We start from the raw sequence: 19,412 nt of genomic DNA, 5'->3' as shown, positions 1-19,412 counted from the left end.
GGAATACTTTCCAAAGGGCTGAAGTGCAAAAAACAGAGTCTGTGTTAATTTACACAAGAGATCCAAAGCAACCTATTATGCAATCAGGATTAATATGTACTTACTTGCATTACAGGAGGTGCAGTTTGATCTTCCATTTTCAATACTTCCTTCAAATAGACCACCAGCTGTAGATTAGGGTCTCCCCCTGACATGGCCAAAAATCCTAAAGTGACTTCCACGGCAGTGAATGCTTCACACACATCACTGTATGATTGTAACTCACCACTTATGGCATTAATAACTGAATTTGGCAGTAATTCCTAAAAGGAAAAACATTAGTAGATATGAGTTTAATATAAAGATGGACTGACAGGAAACTGTCTGTAAATTACAAGTGCTTCCATTTTTTTTGTTAAATTTTGAAGATTTGTGGTTGAACACTAAAAAAAGAGTCCATGGATTTTTTTTTTTAAATGGGTCACTGAGAGGTCTGGATTATTAACTGTTACTGAAAAACACCTGTCTTCAAATAATTACCAAGCAGGGATTGTTTTTGACTTGGGGAATATGTTTACAGAGAGGTGACAAGTCAAGATTTAAAGGGGTCAAGAGGCCCGACTCCTGACATTGTTTATGGTTTCGCTTTGGACAATGAGTTGGCATATGGACAACGGTTTGAAAAGATAGTTGCAGAAAACTTGCCAAAAGAGCAACACCCACTTCAGTCAGTTCCAGCTCTTTGAAAAAGTCTGCCAGTTTTCCATCTCTTGAGAAGCTGAGAAGCAAGTGTAAGAAACTGCCAGAAACCTGTTACTGCATTTTTTCCTGGAAAGCCTGCCTAAAATGATCTTCTGACACTGTTCTAGGAAATATCTGAAGATGGTTTTGGTTACTGTTCTTCGAGCTCGTTGTAAAGTCCTTGATTGTAGGTAGGTCTTGCTTTTCTTCCGGGCCCAGTATTCTTCTTAAACCTTGTTCGATGTCGGAGACTTTTCTCTTGAAGTTCATGTTTCCTCAGTGGGTCCAGAGGCTTGCGAGAAAGAGATGGGAGCAGACAGGAGGAATCTTCTCACTCCAGAAGCAAACAGTCTTTGAGTTCAAACACTCTGTGGCTAGTTCAAAAAATCTTGGACCAGCCAGTTAGTCATGTGACCAGCTAGTCTAACCAGTCCTGGCCCCTTGTGGATTTTAATCACCTTAGCAGGCCCTGGAATGTGCTTCCTTACCCCTTCACTGTCTGGTGATCAAAATCCATCATGGGTTGAATGTGTCAGGGATTGGTCCTTTGTCTCCACAAGCACTGTCGGTTAGTAAGCAAATGTTTTTCCAGCCAAGTGTCTGGTAATTTTATTTTTTTAAAACAAGTCCTTTCTACACTCCTCTAACAGTTTAAAATCAATGTTCATATAACAAAATTAATTTGCCTCACTCTTGGCAGGTGGGGCCTGTACGACAACACCACACCCAGCAAAATGAAATGCGATTTGAGAAAAGCGCATTTCATTAAAAAGGGTCTAGAGAGAAAATATAAGATACACATTCAGGGAAACTGGAGGGGTCCGTCTCCTGCCACTGCCCTGTCTCTCTGACCTCCTGCGATCTTTCTTTCACTATTGGGGGGTGTGAAACCGGTGAAAACAGAGGACTTAGTTGAGAACCAGTAAAAACAGACAAACGGTTTAAAATGGAGTTTAGTTCTTTTTGATCGGGAAAGTTTTTTTTTCTAAAATGTTATGTAAAGTGACGCATCTGAAAAGGTTTTGCTCTGCCCCTTGGAGACAAGCAAAAAATATTAACCCTGCTGCAGCTGTTGTTTTTCTATTTAATCCACCACACAATTTTTGTATTAGAGTAAAATTTATATATATTGGACATTTTTAAATTTTAAATTTCTAAATTGACAGATATAATTGGAAAAATTAACCCATTGGGCTCAGGGGCAGAGCCACAATGAATTCTTTGTGTTTTTTATTAAAGCAGGTGACGGTAGGTACGAAGGCCACATGAGAACTGGTGCCACAGCAAGAGATCCAGCAGCTTTAAGAATTTAAGAACTTAATTGCAGACATCAAGTGTCACAGAATAGTCACAATGTGGACTGAAGGCTTTGCCTTTTCAAAAAACTGCAGCAGGGCTGCCCAGCGAATGGGAGCCATGCTAGCACATGTTGGTCCCTACCACAAGGCTATGTGAGGATTTGATGCAGTAAAGGATTAGGTAACTTCACCTTTAGGCCAAAAATTAAGCACGATCAGATCTCCCAATGCAGCGGGAGTGGGCCATGGGGAATTTACTCGAAGCCGCCCCACTCCACAATTCTACCTCATACCACCACAATGTTAACTGACACGACAGGTGAAACCCCAACCCCCACATCCTGCACAAACCCAGACTAATTATGGGACAAGAGAATGGTGTTGCAATAATAAAAACGAATATAATAGTATATAATATACAGCATGAGTTGGTACCGGTACTATTGAATATCTCAGATATCCAGCTACCTGACTGGTGCCCTAAGACCCGAGAGTTGTACAAGGTACTACTACAACAATTAGTGGGACAAAAGTTCAGTGACGAGGGAATAATAACGGGAAAGAGTAAATGCAGCTTAGTGAATGACGTAGCCACAGTCTTTAACACAGGAACTTCAGTTGTCAATATCAGCAGGTTAGGACTCTCAACCTACTAGTAAAGGATATTTTGAAAAAGGAACAAAAGGGACAGAGTGGTGTAGCTAAAGTAGGACAGGACTTGATGGACGTGGTGACAGGACTGGTAAGGGTACTGGAAGGTCATGCTCACACTATTAATGGTATAATAGAAAAGGTAGAGGTCCACGATATTTCAAATAATGAGAGTGTTTGTAGTACGTACAGTTTGTCGATGTTAGAAAAAACCCAGGAAAATGTGAGGCAAATTGATGCAGGACAGGTGCCAGTTTGGATAAGTGACACCCAGTTGGAGGACTTAACTAGTCACACAAATGATAAAATTACCAGGTGTCAACTCAGAAAACTTGTTACGGTATGGAAAGGTCAGGAGTGTGTAAATACAAGATCTATGAGTATTGCAGTAGTGTTGGGAATACCTGTAATTCCAAGAGATAAGTTAGGGATGCAATTATAAGTAGTAGAAAATATAAGGGCAAGAAGGGGACAGGATTACATAAAATACTATGATATATTGCCCTATATTGTGAAAATTGGAAAGGAGATAGTTGGGACAACCTTGTCTAAGTGTAGTCTAGAAAACCAGGTGGTCATTTGTCCTCACCCTATATATAAAACAGCAGAGTCAAAATGTGGATTTAATGCCACTGTAAATTGCACCATGGAGACTAGGAAAGCATTGTCAGGGCTAACCCACGTGGCCTATATGGGAAAGGGGAGATATTGATTAAATACCATGGCTAAGGAATACCAGTACAGACATAACTGGACTTGTCCCGTGAGCAACAGTACGTTCTGTTTCAACCCACAAATACCAACCACAGTAGGAAAGATGAGTTGGCAGACATGCATAAATGAAAGACAGAAACGATAATTGTGACAAAGTATTGAGGACTTGATAAATTACCTCCGGGAATACAAATATACTATTCAGCTATTGCCCACACGCTTGGGTAAAGAGAGACAGCAGCTAGAAGCCATTGCTGTAGTGTACTACAATCCGGAACAACAGCGAAGATGCTACAAGACGAGATTGACAAGAAAGATGATTCTACTTGGTGGGACAACATATGGGACTGGGGGTTAAATGTGCAGATACACCCCTGGTTTAAATTTATCTCCCATGTCCTGATAGTGGTTTTGGTTCTCATGGTGTTATATGTGACGTACTTAATTTGGAAACTTAAGAAATTGATTAAGAAATGTGAGAGGATGTATGAACGCAGGTTAGACAGTTACCTTAAAGGCAATCAGTATTCTAATTTGCTCTATAAAAATACAAACGGTTAATTAAGGATAATTGTATAACCTATTAGTGAGTAATTAAAATGAATTAATGAATGGTAAATGTACTCTAAAAATGAAATTGCGACTGCATTATATTCACACAAGTGATTAATTATGTAATAGTGATGCTTAAATTGTGAGTTCTTTAACATTACACTGCTTATGCTCTTGCCTTGGAAATGAAGTTGTAATTGCACAAGTAATAGTAATTGTAATAGCCCTGCAAGATCAAAGGGCGGGGGGGGGGGGGGGGGGTGGGGAACTGTGGAACCAGTAACAGACCGAACTTAGTTGAGACACAGGGCTAGTCACACAACAATACACCGTGTGTTGAAACATAGGGCGGTTGGGTAAAAAGGGGGAACAGAACACAGATGGCCCAGAGGAATTGCAGACAGTCCAGAAAAACAGGCTGAAACACAATTAGGTTAGCCACGATGCTAGCAGACTCCATGTCCTTGCAAATACCAGAAAAAGGAGTTGCTATGGACACGAGATATGATTAGACCTATGGTTAGACAATGGGATAGTGTAAGAAATGAGAAGTGCTGACAGGCTCTTAAACAAAATAATGAATTATCATTAAGTCTTTATACAAGATCCCTATGAGTAAGAAAGAGGGGCAAGTCTTAGAAACAAGATTCAACTCCTGACTGAGTCTTGGGATGGCACGAGATCCCAGGACCAACACTCACCTGAAGCACTTGAGTCTGGGACTCAGAACAAAGGGCAGCTGAAAGTCTGAGAATGATCACCTCGTGTCAAGTTGTCAGTGCTTGTACTTGATAATTTAATGTGTGAATAAAACATTTGAGATACCTTTCACCAGTCTGCTGTTCTGAATTCTTTAGAGTAAGTGCAGATTAGGCACCACATATTGAGTAGACAAAACAAGACAACAGGGCGCTACCACCTTCACTCCCGCCAGATTACCTGGGAGCAGGTCAACCCCGTCCACAGGCAAATTAGGGACAAATCGGTCACCAGTCCCAAAACTAGGTCGCACTCCAGGTGCACAGGTACAGGTATACACTGCCCTCCAATACCATTCACCACCATTCTGGTGTTCACTGCACTCTCTGGGGGAAAGGTCAGGCCTTTTCCCAGTAAAAGAGATCGAGTGGCCCGTGTCCCTGAGAATTCCTATGGGCTTGTTTGCCCCACTCGAGGGGTATGGGGTTACTTTCCCTTCAGCCACAAAACCCCGATAACCTTCAAGAATCCTATTAAATTTTCCTGCACTTGCAGCATTAAGCTCCCTGGGTCTCATTCTCACTGCAGTTAAACCCACAGCTTGTTCTGCTGAGCTTTCCATCAGGGTTCCTTCTTCACTGAGCAGGTGTGCCCTGATTAAACCTACAGGTTTTCCATTTAGTTTCCAGCAGTCAGCCTTTAGATGATCTGCCTTATTACAATGGAAGCACACAGGTCTCCAGGTCTCACTCCTGCTAACAGCACCTTGTTTTTTGGCTGGAGGAGTGCCCCCTGTGTTTCCTGCTTTTCTTTCTCTTCCAGGACTGCTTGGGTTTCTATCACCTTCCCACCCTTTGTCCTTTTCGGATTTGTGGGGGTGACTAGGAAAGATTCTCTTCTGGAAAACCGACTTATAAATTAAAGCAAACTCATCAGCCAGAACGGCTGCTTGCCGGGCTCTCTGAACCCACTGCTCCTCTACATGGATCTTTATGGAGAGTGGGAGAGAGTGTGTTTAAATTCCTCGAACAGAATTACTTCTTTGATAGTCTCATAGCTGAGCTGTACTTTAACAGCCCACTGCGACAGGTCAAAAGCCAGCTGCTTACTTCTTTCAAACCCCAGATAAGTTTGATTAGCTTGCTTCCTGAGGGTTCTAAACTTTTGGTGATAGACTTTGGGTACTAATTTATATGCCCCAAGGATAGCATTTTTTGTCAGTTCATAATCTGATGAGCTCTCATCTGGAAACAGGGAATAAACCTCATGGGCTTTTCTGATTAGCTTGCTTTGTAATAAAAGAGGCAAGTCTCAGCTGGTCATTTTAACAGCCTTGCCAGTTTCTCAAAAGGCACAAAAAACTCTTCCACATCTTCCTCATTGAATTTTGGGATTAGTTGAGATAGTTTTAATGCTCCTCCATATTGGCCATGCTTTCACTGGGGATACTCTGTCGCCCCCCCCCCCCTAGTTAACACAAGCCACTTCAGCTCTCTTTCTTCACATTCTTTCTGGAAGGTTCTCTCTCTCTCTCCTGCCTTTCATTTTCTTCACATTCCTTCTGGAAGGCTCTTTCCTTAAATTCCACTTTCCTATGTTCCAATTGTATCTTTGCTAGCAATAGCCTATCAGAGTCCATCTCTGACCCTGTTTGTGCTTTTTCAGATTCAAGGGAAAAATGGCTGGCCACTAGCCTTAGGAGTTCAGACTTCCTGGCCTTGCCACATGGAGTGATCCCACACTGCTCAGCCATTTTTCTCAACTCCTCCACAAACAGTGTTTTTAACTTATCCCAAGTTACTTCATCCTGACTTGGGGAGCAACTAGCTTCAGTTGCAGACATGTTAGCATTCAAGCACACACAACCACAAGAAAACCTGTATTGAAATCTTGCTCTTTTTGATTGGGAACAATTTGGCTTCCCAATTCCAATTTCTCTCGTTTGTCTGTGGGTAAAATCCAGGACGGTCGCCCCCAAATTTAATTACTGTTACCACCAGGTGAGAAAGGGGTCTAACGTTCCCTCTCAGCCTTCACCTGGTCTTACCATAACAGGGTTAAATTTTAAACACATCGTGTTTTTATCTCCCCCTTGGTGAATCCTTATTCACTAACTTCCAATTATAAGGCAAAGAAACTACCCAAACAGGTTTTCTTAGGTTTAAAGAAAACAGGTTGAACTTTATTAAACTTAAACTCTAATTCGGTTAACGACTATGGATACATGACACCCCCCACGCTAGCATGCATACACGATACACACATGCAGATCAAGACATAAAAGAGCAGAAAAAATAAAGTGGAAAAGTTTGAGGCAATATCTGAAGTTGGTTTTGGTTACTGTTCTTCGAGCTCGTTGTAAAGTCCTTCATTGTAGGTAGGTCTTGCTTTTCGTTGGGGCCCAGTATTCTTCTTAAACCTTGTTCGATGTAGGAGATTTTTCTCTTGAAGTTCATGTGTCCTCAGTGGGTCCAGAGGCTTGTGAGAAAGAGTTGGGAGCAGACAGGAGGGATCTTCTCACTCCAGGAGCAAACAGTCTTTGAGTTCAAACACTGTGGCTAGTTCAAAAAACCCTGGACCAGCCAGTTAATCATGTGACCAGCTGGTCCAACCAGTCCTGGCCCCTTGTGGATTGTATTACTTTAGCAGGCCCTGGAATGCGCTTACTTACCTCCTTCACTGTCTGGGGATCAAAATCCATTGTAGGTTGAATGTGTCAGGGATTGGTCCTTTGTCTCCACAAGCACTGTCTGTTAGTATGCAAATGTTTTTCCAGCCAAGTGTCTGGTGATTTTTTTTTAAACAAGTCCTTTCTTCACTAACAGTTTAAAATCAATGCTCTTATGACAAAATTAATACACCTCATTCTTGGCAGGGGGCCTGCATGATGATGGGCAAGTGGAAAAAAAATTTAAATACATGTTGTGACCTGTGGAGAAGTGGAACTAGAACAGTAGTGCACTCCTCCTGCCTCGGCCGAAACCTCTTCCGCAGGAATAGGAATTTTTTAAAAATCATGTACTCCTGCAGTTTCTAGGATCGTGGAATTTCTTTTTCTAGGGGGAACAGTTTATTTTCAATAAAGTTCTAATGTGACAGTATTTCATTGCCTTTTTTCATCTTCTGTGCTCTTCAAAGAATGAATTTTGGCAATAGAAAAAAATACTACCATAGTTTACTTAATAAACAGAGTTCTCGGGTGCAAAACTAACAAAAATACACACTTGGAGCACTGACGCAATATGAACCCACAACAATTAAAAACAAAACTTGAAAACCATTCCTAAATTGTATAACTACCCTATTTAGGTTTGGATTCAAAGTTTGGTATAAAGAGAGAGACAACATTGTGCACTATTCACACCTCCTATGGAACCGTCTTGTGTTCCGTTACTTATCCCATTACCACCCACTTTTACCATGCACCATTATCCCTTTTGTCATTTAATCCCTCCTGCCTGCCACAGTAACGCAGACCTTTTCTTTTGTTCTTTCCTCCCATAGAAAGTGTTAAATCATTAATTACTTACAGTTCTAATGAAAGGTCATTGGCTTGAAATATTAACTCGCTCTTCACAGATGTTGCCTGACCAGTTGAGTATTTCCAGCATTTTGTTTTATTATTGCACAAAGCTATCTTTCTAGCCCATTTGAAACATCAAAATAAGAAGTACCTGAGGCAGCTTGTTCTTCACATCTTTAAAGATGTTTTCATAATTGCGGTCTTGTCTGTAAATCAGTGTTGGTATTCCCTGAAAAATTGAAGAAAAGGGTGTCTATGCAGGGCACATATTAGCATAATTCATAAGATCTAATACTGGGATATGGTTCTCACAGCTGACTTAGCATATATAGATTTATTTACAAAACTGTAGTTATAAGAACAATTCTCATTTATAGTTCCTATTTTGACTTACCATTAAGCTTATAAGTGGTTTTCCTTTTAAGAATCTGTTCGTAATTTGCTGTTCAATTCTCTTCAGGTCATACTCAAACACAGTTTCCCCTCCTTTTTCCATAGTGTATTGGCAGTTAGATGAAATGAGAGGAATCAGGTCTCTCCCAACCTCATATTTGATTACGTGCAAGTCAGCTACATCCGATGGATTGACTGAGTATCTATAAAGTTCAAAAAATATGCAGTTTGTTAAGATGAGTACAAGACTGAAAACAATCATTTTATATGTTTGAATCATTGATGGGGTCATGTATCCTTCTTGGCCAAGAGAGTTTTACTCATGTGCTACATATTTGTAAACCTTAGAGAATACAAGTCACTTTTGAGATGTAGATTGAGTTTTTAAATCATTACTCATGAAACAGGCATTTACATTCTGTACACCTTCTATCACTGTGACCTTCCAATAGTAATGTCAATTTTTTTTTTCTTTATTCGTACTTGGGATGTGAGCATTGCTGGCAAGGCCAGCATTTGTTGCCAATCCCTAACTACTCTCGAGAAGGCGACGGTGAGCTGCCTTCTTAAACCACTGCAGTCCATTAGTTCCAAATTGGGAGAATCCTTTATCTATACTTCTGAGGTCATACCAATGGGAAATGACCAAACTGACCTCCAAATGCTGATGTTTTGCAAACATTAGGCATGGTAAGACCCTTATATATTTTACATTACTGTTGCTACACAAGCTGTCCATAATTCACCCTAACTTGCAAGCCCACATATTTATAATTTTGAAAAAAATTCTCCCTTGGGTTTTGGGGTTTCTGATTTTCATTTGCCTTTTTTAAATAATGAAAATTTGATTTTACTTTGTTCAAAGGAAACACGAGATAAGAAAAAGGTGGAAGAAAACACGATCATTCAATTTAGCTGGGCAACTCTGCTGCTAGAAAGCACCAGTGCACATAGAAATAAACTCACGGTGTAGACTTGCCAGTGTACTTCTCCACCGTATAAACAAAGTCATTCTGAAGAGCTATAAGGTAGCTAACTAACGCAGTAGAGCATAATCCAAGATCCTGTCGACGGGGGAACAGAACTTCAAGTTTGCAGTTGTGCACGTCCAAATCAAAAGCACAGTACGCCTCGGGAATCTTAATTTCACCTGTAAAAGTTTGTGATTTGTAAAAAAAAAAAGTCCATTATCTTTAGAATTAAAAATATTGAAATCCTGGTACATGATACAAGGACTACAGGACACAGATTGAAGGTTTTGGGCAAGAGATGTAGGGGGGATGTGAGGAAGAACTTTTTTACGCAGTGGGTGGTAATGACCTGGATCTTGCTACCCACAAGGGTGGTGGAAGTGGAGACAATCAATGGCTTTGAAAGGAAATTGGATGCCCACATGAAGGAAATAAACTTGCAGAGCTACAGAGATTGAGCAGTGAGTGGGACTGACTGGATAGCTCCGTGGAGAGCTGTCATGGACTCAATGGGCCGAATGGCCTCCTTCAATGTCATAAATGACTTTTTTTGGATGCCTTTAATAATTTCATTGAGCTCCTCCACCTCAGAAGTGCCCAAACTATTGTGTTTTGGCAGGCTGCTTAGACATATACTATGGTATCTTAGAAGTAAAAATTTAAGTCAATGCTCCTATTAGTTTGCATTTATTGCAAGCTATGGTTAAAATACATTAAATTCTAATAGATTAGTGTCAGCTGTGGCTTAGTTGGCAGCACTCTTGCCTCCAAGTCAGAGGGTAAAGTAAGTAGCACAAAGTCTAGCTCGACGGAGTACTGCATCTACACAGTACTTAACTCTGGGAATTTGGTGAGTGAACGAATTCGGCGCAGTGAGGGAAGAAGTGCTGTCTTGGTATTTTACAAAACAAGAAGTGACCTGGAGGGGACTTGACAGGGTGGATGCTGAGAGGATGTTTCCCCTTATGGGAGAGACTAGAACTAGGGGACACAGTTTAAAAATCTCCCATTTAAGACAGAGATGGGAGAATTTTTTTGAGAGGGTCATTAGTTTGTGGAATTCTCTTCCCCAGAGAACAGTGGAGGCAGGGTCATTGAATATTTTTAAGGTCAAGTTAGACAGATTCTTGATTGACAAGGGAGTCAAAGGGTATAGGGGGTAGACAAGGAAGTCGAGTTGAGGCGACAATCAGATCAGCCATGATCTTATCAAATCGGCTCGAAAAGCCGAATGGCCTACTCCTGCTCCTAATTCATATGATCTTATGTGCATCTTCAGGCTCAGAAAATTCAAACAGGACAAATCAAGTAAGAAATGCGAGTGCAAGAAAGACTGAATTGTACAGGCCTAGTAGAGTGGATTGCCAAGGCTCAGGCATGAGAAATGGTCCATGAGCCATTGTTTGGGTATGCTGCTCTACCTGGAATATTTAGTTAATTGATATCCTATACTTGGATCAAAAATATATCCTGCTGATATCATCACAATACAAACAAACCAAGTTATGACTAAAATACAATATTCTTTGTAGGATTACTTGCCAGCAAATAATTTTTTATTTATTAAATGTTATTATACAGGTTAACACTTACCATTAGTAACAAGGAATGTTCGAAGTTGATTCCACACATCTAGGAAGCATGAGATTCGGGATGCAAATGTACGCTTTACAGACTCTGAAGAAATGAAAGCACATGTTGGAATAAGAACAGATAATTTGTTCAGAACGGACTTAAGTCTGAGTTGCATTGTGAAATGTAATTACCTGGACTAAAGGTCTGAAGAAACTCATGAACAGATTGCGCAGGTACATCAGTTGCATTCTGAAATCGTTTCACCAAGTCATACTGAAGTGCCAGTAATTCCGGCAGGAACTTCACCAACTTTAACTGAGCTTCCTGCACATTAGGAGATTTTTTTATTACAGTTTACAGAAATGCCATAGATTATACCTATGATAGAACTTGTATCAGCAAGTTACAGTTCACTACTTCACACATAAGGAAGATTTGTGCTGTTAACAATGACATACTAAGTAAGTATGAACAGAGAAAACAATGAAATAAGCTGTGCACTTCGATAGTGGAATATTCCAATACATCTTATCCTAAAATATAACAATTCAACATTTGATATATTTGAACAAATTAGCATTGAAATGGAGGAAGTATTAGTTGTTTTAGCAGGCTTAAAAGTGGATAAATACCCAGGCCCAGATGAGATATATCCCAGGCTGTTATGTGAGGCAAAGGAGGTGATAGCAGGGGCTCTAACACAAATTTTCAGATCCTCTCTGGCCACGGGAGAGGTGCCAGAGGACTGGAGGACAGCAAATGTGGTACCATTATTGAAGAAGGGTAGCAGGGATAGACCAGATAATTATAGGCCGGTGAGTCTAACATCAGTGGTTGGGAAACTATTGGAGAAAATTCTGAGGGACAGGATTAATCGCCACTGAGAGTGTCACGGAATAATCAGGGATAGTCAGGACAGCTTTGTCTGGGGGAGATCGTGTCTAACAAACTTGATTGAAATTTTCAAGGAGGTGACAAAATGTGTAGATGAGGGTAAAGCAGTTGATGTAGTCTACATGAACTTCAGTAAGGCATTTTGATAAGGTCCCGCATAGGAGTTGGTTAAGAAGGTACGAGCCCATGGGATCCAGGCCAATTTGGCAAATTGGATCCAAAACTGGCTTAGTGGCAGGAGGTAGGGGGTGATGGTCGAGGGCTGTTTTTGCGAGTGGAAGCCTGTGACCAGTGGTGTACCACAGGGATTGGTGCTGGGACCCTTGCTGTTTGTAGTGTACATTAATGATTTAGATGTGAATATAGGAGGTATGATCAGTAAATTCGCAGATGACATGAAAATTGGTGGTGTCGTAAATAGTGAGGATGAAATCCTTAGATTACAGAATGATATAGATGGGCTGGTAAGATGGACGGAGCAGTGGCAAATGGAATTTAATCCTGAGAAGTGTGATGTGATGCATTTTGGGAGGACCAACAAGGCAAGGGAATATACAATAGATGGTAGGACCCTAGGAAGTAGAGGGTCACAGGGACCTTGGTGTATTTGTTCACAGATCACTGAAGGCAGCAGATGGATAAGGTGGTTAGGAAGGCATATGGTATACTTGCCTTTATTAGCCGAGGCATAGAATATAAGAGCAGGGAGGTTATGATGGAGCTGTATAAAACGCTAGTTAGGCCACAGTTGGAGTAATGTGTACAGTTCTGGTCACCACACTATAGGAAGGATGCGATTGCACGGGAGAGGGTGCAGAGGAGATTCACCAGGATGTTGCCTGGGCTGGATTATTTCAGCTATGAAGAGAGACTGGATAGGCTCGGGTTGTTTTCCTTAGAGCAGAGAAGGCTGAGGGGGGACATGATTGAGCTATACAAAATTATGATGGGCATTGATAGGATAGATAGGAAGAAACTTTGTCCCTTAGCGGAGGGATCAAGAACCAGGGGGCATAAATTTAAGGTAAGGGGCAGGAGGTTTAGAGGGGATTTGTGAAAAGTTTTTTCACCCAGAGGGTGGTTGGAATCTGAAACACACTACCTGAAGGGGTGGTTGAGGCAGGAACCCTCACAACATTTAAAAAGTATTTAGATGTGCACTTGAAATGCCATAGCATACAAGGCTATGGGCCAAGTGCTGGAAAATGGGATTAGAATAGATAGGTGCTTGATGGCTGGCACAAACATGATGGGCGGAAGGGCCTGTTTCTGTGCTGCATAACTCGATGACTCTATTTGTACTCAAATCCTTGCCCTGTCAATTTCAGAAGACTATTCCAATGCTCTCCTTCCTGGCCGCTCAGTCTCCTCCCTTCATACACTCCAACTTGTCTAAAACTCTGCAACTTGCACCCAGTCCCACACCAACTCCCATTCGTCCATTCCTTCAGTCCTCACTGACCTTCACTGGTTCAACATATCACAGTATATTAAATTTTAAATAATTATGCCAGTTTATAAATCCCTCAGGGCCTCGCTGCAATCCTATAATCCCTCCTTTATATTTTACCACTCCAATGGCAGTCTTGTTTTCATCTCCCCTCCCTTCACCCCACCAATGGTAATGCAGCTTTTAGCTGCCTCAGTCCTACTCTCTCTCCACATCTTTCTCAATCCATAAAGACCTTCTCAAAACACATCTCTTCAACCAAGATTTCAGTTTCCTTTATTTTTCTCAACAACACTGTTCAGGCTTGGTATCCTTTTCCAACACCCATTTGTGAAGCAACTTGTGAAGTAAAGTTAACTTTTCAGGTCTATGACCTTTCATCAGAAATGTTAACTTTGCTTCTCTCTCCACAGTTGCTGCCACACCTGCTATTTCCAGCACTTTTTAATAGATATTTTGTGTAGAATTTCATCTTTCTGTGCACCATGTGGCCATAATGTTGAAAATATTTGCCACTGAGATTTTAAATATATAATTTTACAAAGAATGAGTATAAAGTATTTTTCTCTAAAGAGTCACAGAACTTTAAGAGTTATCCTTGGAAGGAGCAGAGAACGTTCATGCTAGTTAGCAATTCACTGGACTGTATGCACTCAGCAAGTGGATTCTTTCAACTTGCAGCAAGCTTTCCCTCACCCCCGTAAAGAAATAAAACTTTACAAGAATATATACAAGACTATAAAACAAGCTGCACCAAATACCTTTTGTAAAAACCTCCACAGGATAGGTACAGCATCTTTCCCATCCTTATGTTCCACTATGTGTCTCAAATGTTCAATTGATATTCTTTTTCTACAGCTCCATATAGTAGAACAGTGCAGGGCATTTTCTTGAGGTAGTTTAAGGAATGTTTTGGGGTCCCCATACACAATTTTGACAATAGGATTTGAACATATTCTCTTATCCTGACTTATTCGGCTGTTAACATCAACAAGCTTTCTATCCAGGTCCTGTTAAAATAAACTTCCACAGGTGAAATGATGACAAGTTTTAATTATATTCACACTTATCTACATGAAAATTTCTTTGTGACAGTTTAAAAACTAAAATTACTAAAAACAAAGAAAAGCATGCAGAGAGAAATCAAAACAAAACAAAAACGTGCATTTACCAAGTGTCTTTAATATCCTCGGGACATCCAAAGTGCTTTTCAGCCAATGAATTACTTTTGAATAGTAGTCAATGTTATTTTGTATGCCAACTTTATTAATATAGCATTGGCAGCTGGCGACTTGATCTACTATGTTCATCGCTGAAAAAAGAGTTTAATACTAGAACTACTGAATTCCCATCTCTGGAAAGATCTTCGGATTCATCAGACCCTGATTAATTTAAAAAAATACTAGAATCTAATCTGTAACCTGAAATTTTCAACAACCTTGCAATTTGCAAACATCCCTTACCAAAGAACAATTAAACTATGATCGACCTCACCAATGTTGAGGTGACAATTAAACTTTGTGGCCCTAAGGCAAACAGTACCACCAGCAGCAGAATAATACATTGTGTATTACATAGCATAGTTATCATAAACCAGTGATTATGCAACTCACTATGAGCAGTGCCTTGGGAAATGCACTAGTATGTACCCTTTAATTAAAAATAGTACCCAAGTACACATTTTCATCACTGTTGTATGTACATTTTTGTACCTGACTGGCTCAATGAGAATTCTAACTATGAAATGTTGGAAATCTACCAAAGAAAAAGCAGAAACTTAACCTACTGAACCATGTGTCACCTTTCTTCTCTATTAAAGGCTCAAAACAACATTACGAACTTAATTAAAACATAAAAAGTATGCATATTTCATAATGATTAACCCTACCTATAAAAGTCTCTTTCTGTCTTTGATCCCCTTTGTACTCAGAGGCCTCAGCCTCTCAAAAGCCTGTCCTTTGGGTTCATATGCTTCTGCTACAACTGCTCAGGATAAAGCCCCCAACCAAAATATATGATTCTGATGGCGGTGGGAGTAACACACTGTCAATTCAGTTCTGTCGCTCCACAGGTTACAATATATATATATATATCTTTAAGCTTTCCAAATCGAAGAAAGCAGCAGCCGAATTGAAACAATCTGGTAACTCCCCCGGATGAGGTGAAATAAAAGCAGGTATCTTTAGATATCAACAAATTAACTATTTATTAAAAAAAAGTAAAATCTTAACCACTACTAAAATAAACCAAGATCTAAAGACCTTATAGCTTACTTTTTTTAAAAAAAAACTAACTCCCGCATTCGCATACATATGCTCAAACTAACAGTAATTTGGTTTTTAATTAGCTGCCCGACAAAATAGAAAAATAATAAAGTATTTGCAGATTATGCTTCCGATGAACAGTCTTCTAATTCAACACAGTTGAAGTTCACTTGTAGTCTTCCAGGGTCTGATGAATCCGAAGATCTTTCCAGAGATGGGAATTCAGCAGTTCTAGTATTAAACTCTTTTTTCAGCGATGAACATAGAAGATCAATAATTTGTTATTTCTTTAAGAAATTAATCTGGCTTGAATCTTTTTAGGATTTTAAGAGAAAAACTACCCAGGGTCTAAATTGACAGAGCTCTATTTCCTTCACATACCGGATCCGTCTGTTAACTGTGTGTCTCTGCTCACCAGTTTCAAAGTCAAAATGGATACACTGAAGTCCTGTTCTCCCTCTCTGTATGGTTGTTGCCGGGCAACCAGAATGCACTTTGGCTTAGGAGCTTGCTGCCTTAAAGTAGTACTGATTTTTTACAGCCTTAAAGGCGCACTGCAATATTTCCGGAGGAGAAAAAAAAAACAGGATCGTGACACTTCCCAGAGGTATTGATCGGTCAGCCAGAATGCAATCAACTACACTTTTATTTCCCAGGAAGTCACAATCTGACCATATCCAGTGTGGAGGATTTTCCAGCATCAGTAGCATTCTCAGTGCAAATGAAGGCACAACCTTTCTCAGCCTACAACACTATTCTTTAATTTGTTTCTCCATATAACATGGAAACAAGTTGGAAGGTGAACCTCTAATGCTTTTGAGGTATGAAAACTATCAAGTGTTTATCTCTCTTAAGAAAGACAGAGGGACAGAGAGAGAAAAATGAACAGAGCACCAGTGCCTATTTTCTTTGTACTAAATATTTGCACCTACGTATGGTTTGCATCAAGATTTATTTATTTTCTGTGGAAACTTGAAACTCATCTTCCATCAGGCTACAACACTAGTTATGAGTTTGTTTTTCCATGTAATTTGAAAACAAGCTGAAAGATGAATCTTAACATTTTGAAGTAAACTATCAACTGCTTATTAGCAAGAAAAAGAGAGACTAACATTGTTAGACATTGCCAGAGAGACAGATTAGAGCACTTGGGCTTTCATTCAAAAACAATCACATTGAAACTCTAGTTAGGAAAACTAATTTATTCATATTTCCCAAGAGCCAATCAAAAAACATACTTCTTGTGCTATCTCTGGGCAAGTTGTCTAATAAAACCCCTTTCCAATTTCTCTCATTATGTTGTATGCTCCTCCTCTGCTTCCACATTTCAGCATTACCTCCTTCCCCCAATGCAACATTATCACTGACTCACCATTTAGCAATGCCCAATAGTATTAAAATAGTCTTTTCTGTCATACTCGAGTGTAAAAAGTGTTCTTTAAAAAATAGCCATTTACTACAAGCTTTTTCTAATTGGGAAATTTTAAGAACCTACAATTGTACCCATTTCTGCCCATTAACAGCAGCAAAGCTGCAAATGAGCTCAGGGTGTACCTATTCACGTATAGTAAAACAATCTGGGCTTAAATTCGTGAGCCATAGAAACATAGGTACACTGTAGCAGTAGAATACATTTGTCATACATACCACTCCTGAAGCAAGAATGAAAAGCACGGCATTCATATTCAATAGACTGCTGCCGCATTTGCCACTGTTACTGATCTTATGTGAGGTTAAAAGTGTGTCAGATCAGCCACATTAAGGTGAACGACCCTAAAAATAGTTTTGCATTTGGTACATGTCCATTATATTCCAGACACCACACTTTAAAGGAGAGAATTTGCAAAGATGTAAAACAATACTAAAACGAGGAAGGGAGGTGATTGTAGGCTAGGCTCCTCTGACCTGGAATCACAAGTTTACAAGCTGCAATAGCTAAGCTCAGGAGTTTACAAAAAGTTTACTTGGATTTGCCTTTTTAGATCTACCAGGAATACTTGAGCAGTGGTCAGGTTAAATACAGCTTTTTGTGATACTTTATCATAAACTTTTTATTAATAAATTCCTCCAAACTGGCATATCCATCTTTTAAGTTATTTCAGGTTACTTTAATATATAGAAAAAGACCTCACCTTCATTGTAGGAGTTATCACATTTTTCAATATCAATTTCTCCCAAACATTTCTTTGCTGTTTACTGGAGAGTCTGTGACTTCCTGAATCAGGCACTGGAATATAGATATTTAAGAAAAAGATACAATATGCAAAAAATGGATTAATTATTCTTTGAACTACTTATGGAACCCAATTTGCTATTTTTTTTTTACAAAAGCAAATACTTACACCGCGTTTGCTGAAGGAGACAACGAAGAACGAGATGAACAACTACGGCAGTTTCATCAGCACTCTTTCCCAGTGACCTCATGAGTTGTTCCATGTCTTTTTCAATATGACACTGGAGAAAGGCCACTGGATTTTGAACTTGTGGTTTTATAATGCGTGCTACTGACTATGGAGAAGAAAGTAATACATCAAAAATGATCCAAGCTTGTTGATTTATTAAAACAGTAATCTACTTTTAACAGGAAATATTGTAATTAAAATTTCAAATCATGTTGAAGGGTGCACATTGTTTCTAAAACACTGGCAACAGCAAGTCGATTTCATACATGTACATGAGTTCATAACTGTGCCATATTTGAGAGAAATCTGCTTTCCGAGCTATAGAAAGAGGACCTTCACCTCAAAACTCGAGGATGACCTTCAGCAGTACGCTCAGAGGGGAAAACCCCACTGCTTCACCAGGCACAGGCTCTAGAATCAGAACTTACTGCTATTGAGTACTTAAAGCAGGGGCACTAAACTAGCTCTATGTCGTCTTTTGTTTATTTATTTACTTTCCATTTTCTTCTATTTCCTGATTTGCCTCTCCTTAGTCAATGCAACCCCTATACCTTTTTTTCTATGTATGGCACCAGTCAGTTTTCACAGCTAATGATTTTATATAATTATACGTAAAACTGGTATGCCCCATGACATTGCTTTCCTCTGAAAAGATGCCACACTGAAGTTCTGTTTAATCTTCTGTCAGCATTGTTTTGGAGCCAAGCAGCAATTTGAAGGGACCATAAATATAATTCAATTTCTCTGCTGGTTACAACTGATGTATTTAGTCTTACACGAAAGAGATCTGTAGCATGTATTTTCTGATGTCAAACATGGAGCTCTTGAAACTATTGAATACTGATGAAATCTGCTTTCTGCAAAATATGAGTGTGACTATAAGAAAAGGTTCAGGATTTCCAAGTAGAAGACCAATATGCAAATATTTAATTAAAAAATAGAACTGAAACATGAATCATGTCTTGTTTTTAGCTCATCCTTCCCCGGGATTGCAAAACCACACATCTCCTTATCTCTTCAGGTTTTCCTTCCTTTCACAATGAACAGGCGTTTAAAGCCAAAGATTTGTAGCACTTAATTCTAATTCCTGATTTACCTCATCACCTCTTCTACTATGTCCAGCTTTGTGATGTCCCAAGTTATGGACTTTGGCTTTTAAGCAAGATTTCTCAACAACAAAAACTGGCACTGCAAAGTAAATGGTACATAAACATCCTGATGGCATTTTAAAAAAAAAGAGATTCAGGGAAGAAACTTGTTCGCAGTGTTGATATAACTTACCAGCTGGATATCAGACACTACTAAA

General features: G+C 39.6%; 1 protein-coding gene across 1 annotated transcript in view; it reads right to left on the bottom strand.

Annotated features, from left to right (window-relative positions):
* Window positions 1–19,412, bottom strand: part of rnf213a (ring finger protein 213a) — a 237,406-nt gene that overhangs the window by 10,271 nt on the left and 207,723 nt on the right. The window contains exons 56-64 of the mRNA XM_068058651.1: window positions 18,047–18,212; window positions 17,837–17,931; window positions 14,202–14,450; window positions 11,288–11,420; window positions 11,115–11,198; window positions 9,517–9,700; window positions 8,552–8,753; window positions 8,309–8,386; window positions 105–302 (exon numbers count right to left, since the gene is read on the bottom strand). Of these exons, the coding sequence (XP_067914752.1) occupies window positions 105–302; window positions 8,309–8,386; window positions 8,552–8,753; window positions 9,517–9,700; window positions 11,115–11,198; window positions 11,288–11,420; window positions 14,202–14,450; window positions 17,837–17,931; window positions 18,047–18,212 (1,389 nt within the window). The remainder of the gene's footprint in view (window positions 1–104; window positions 303–8,308; window positions 8,387–8,551; window positions 8,754–9,516; window positions 9,701–11,114; window positions 11,199–11,287; window positions 11,421–14,201; window positions 14,451–17,836; window positions 17,932–18,046; window positions 18,213–19,412) is intronic.

The sequence above is a fragment of the Heterodontus francisci genome, chromosome 26, assembly GCF_036365525.1.
Source record: "Heterodontus francisci isolate sHetFra1 chromosome 26, sHetFra1.hap1, whole genome shotgun sequence".
Lineage (NCBI taxonomy): Eukaryota > Metazoa > Chordata > Chondrichthyes > Heterodontiformes > Heterodontidae > Heterodontus > Heterodontus francisci.
Note: the sequence above shows the minus strand (reverse complement) of the source record. Positions and strands in the feature narration are given on the sequence as shown.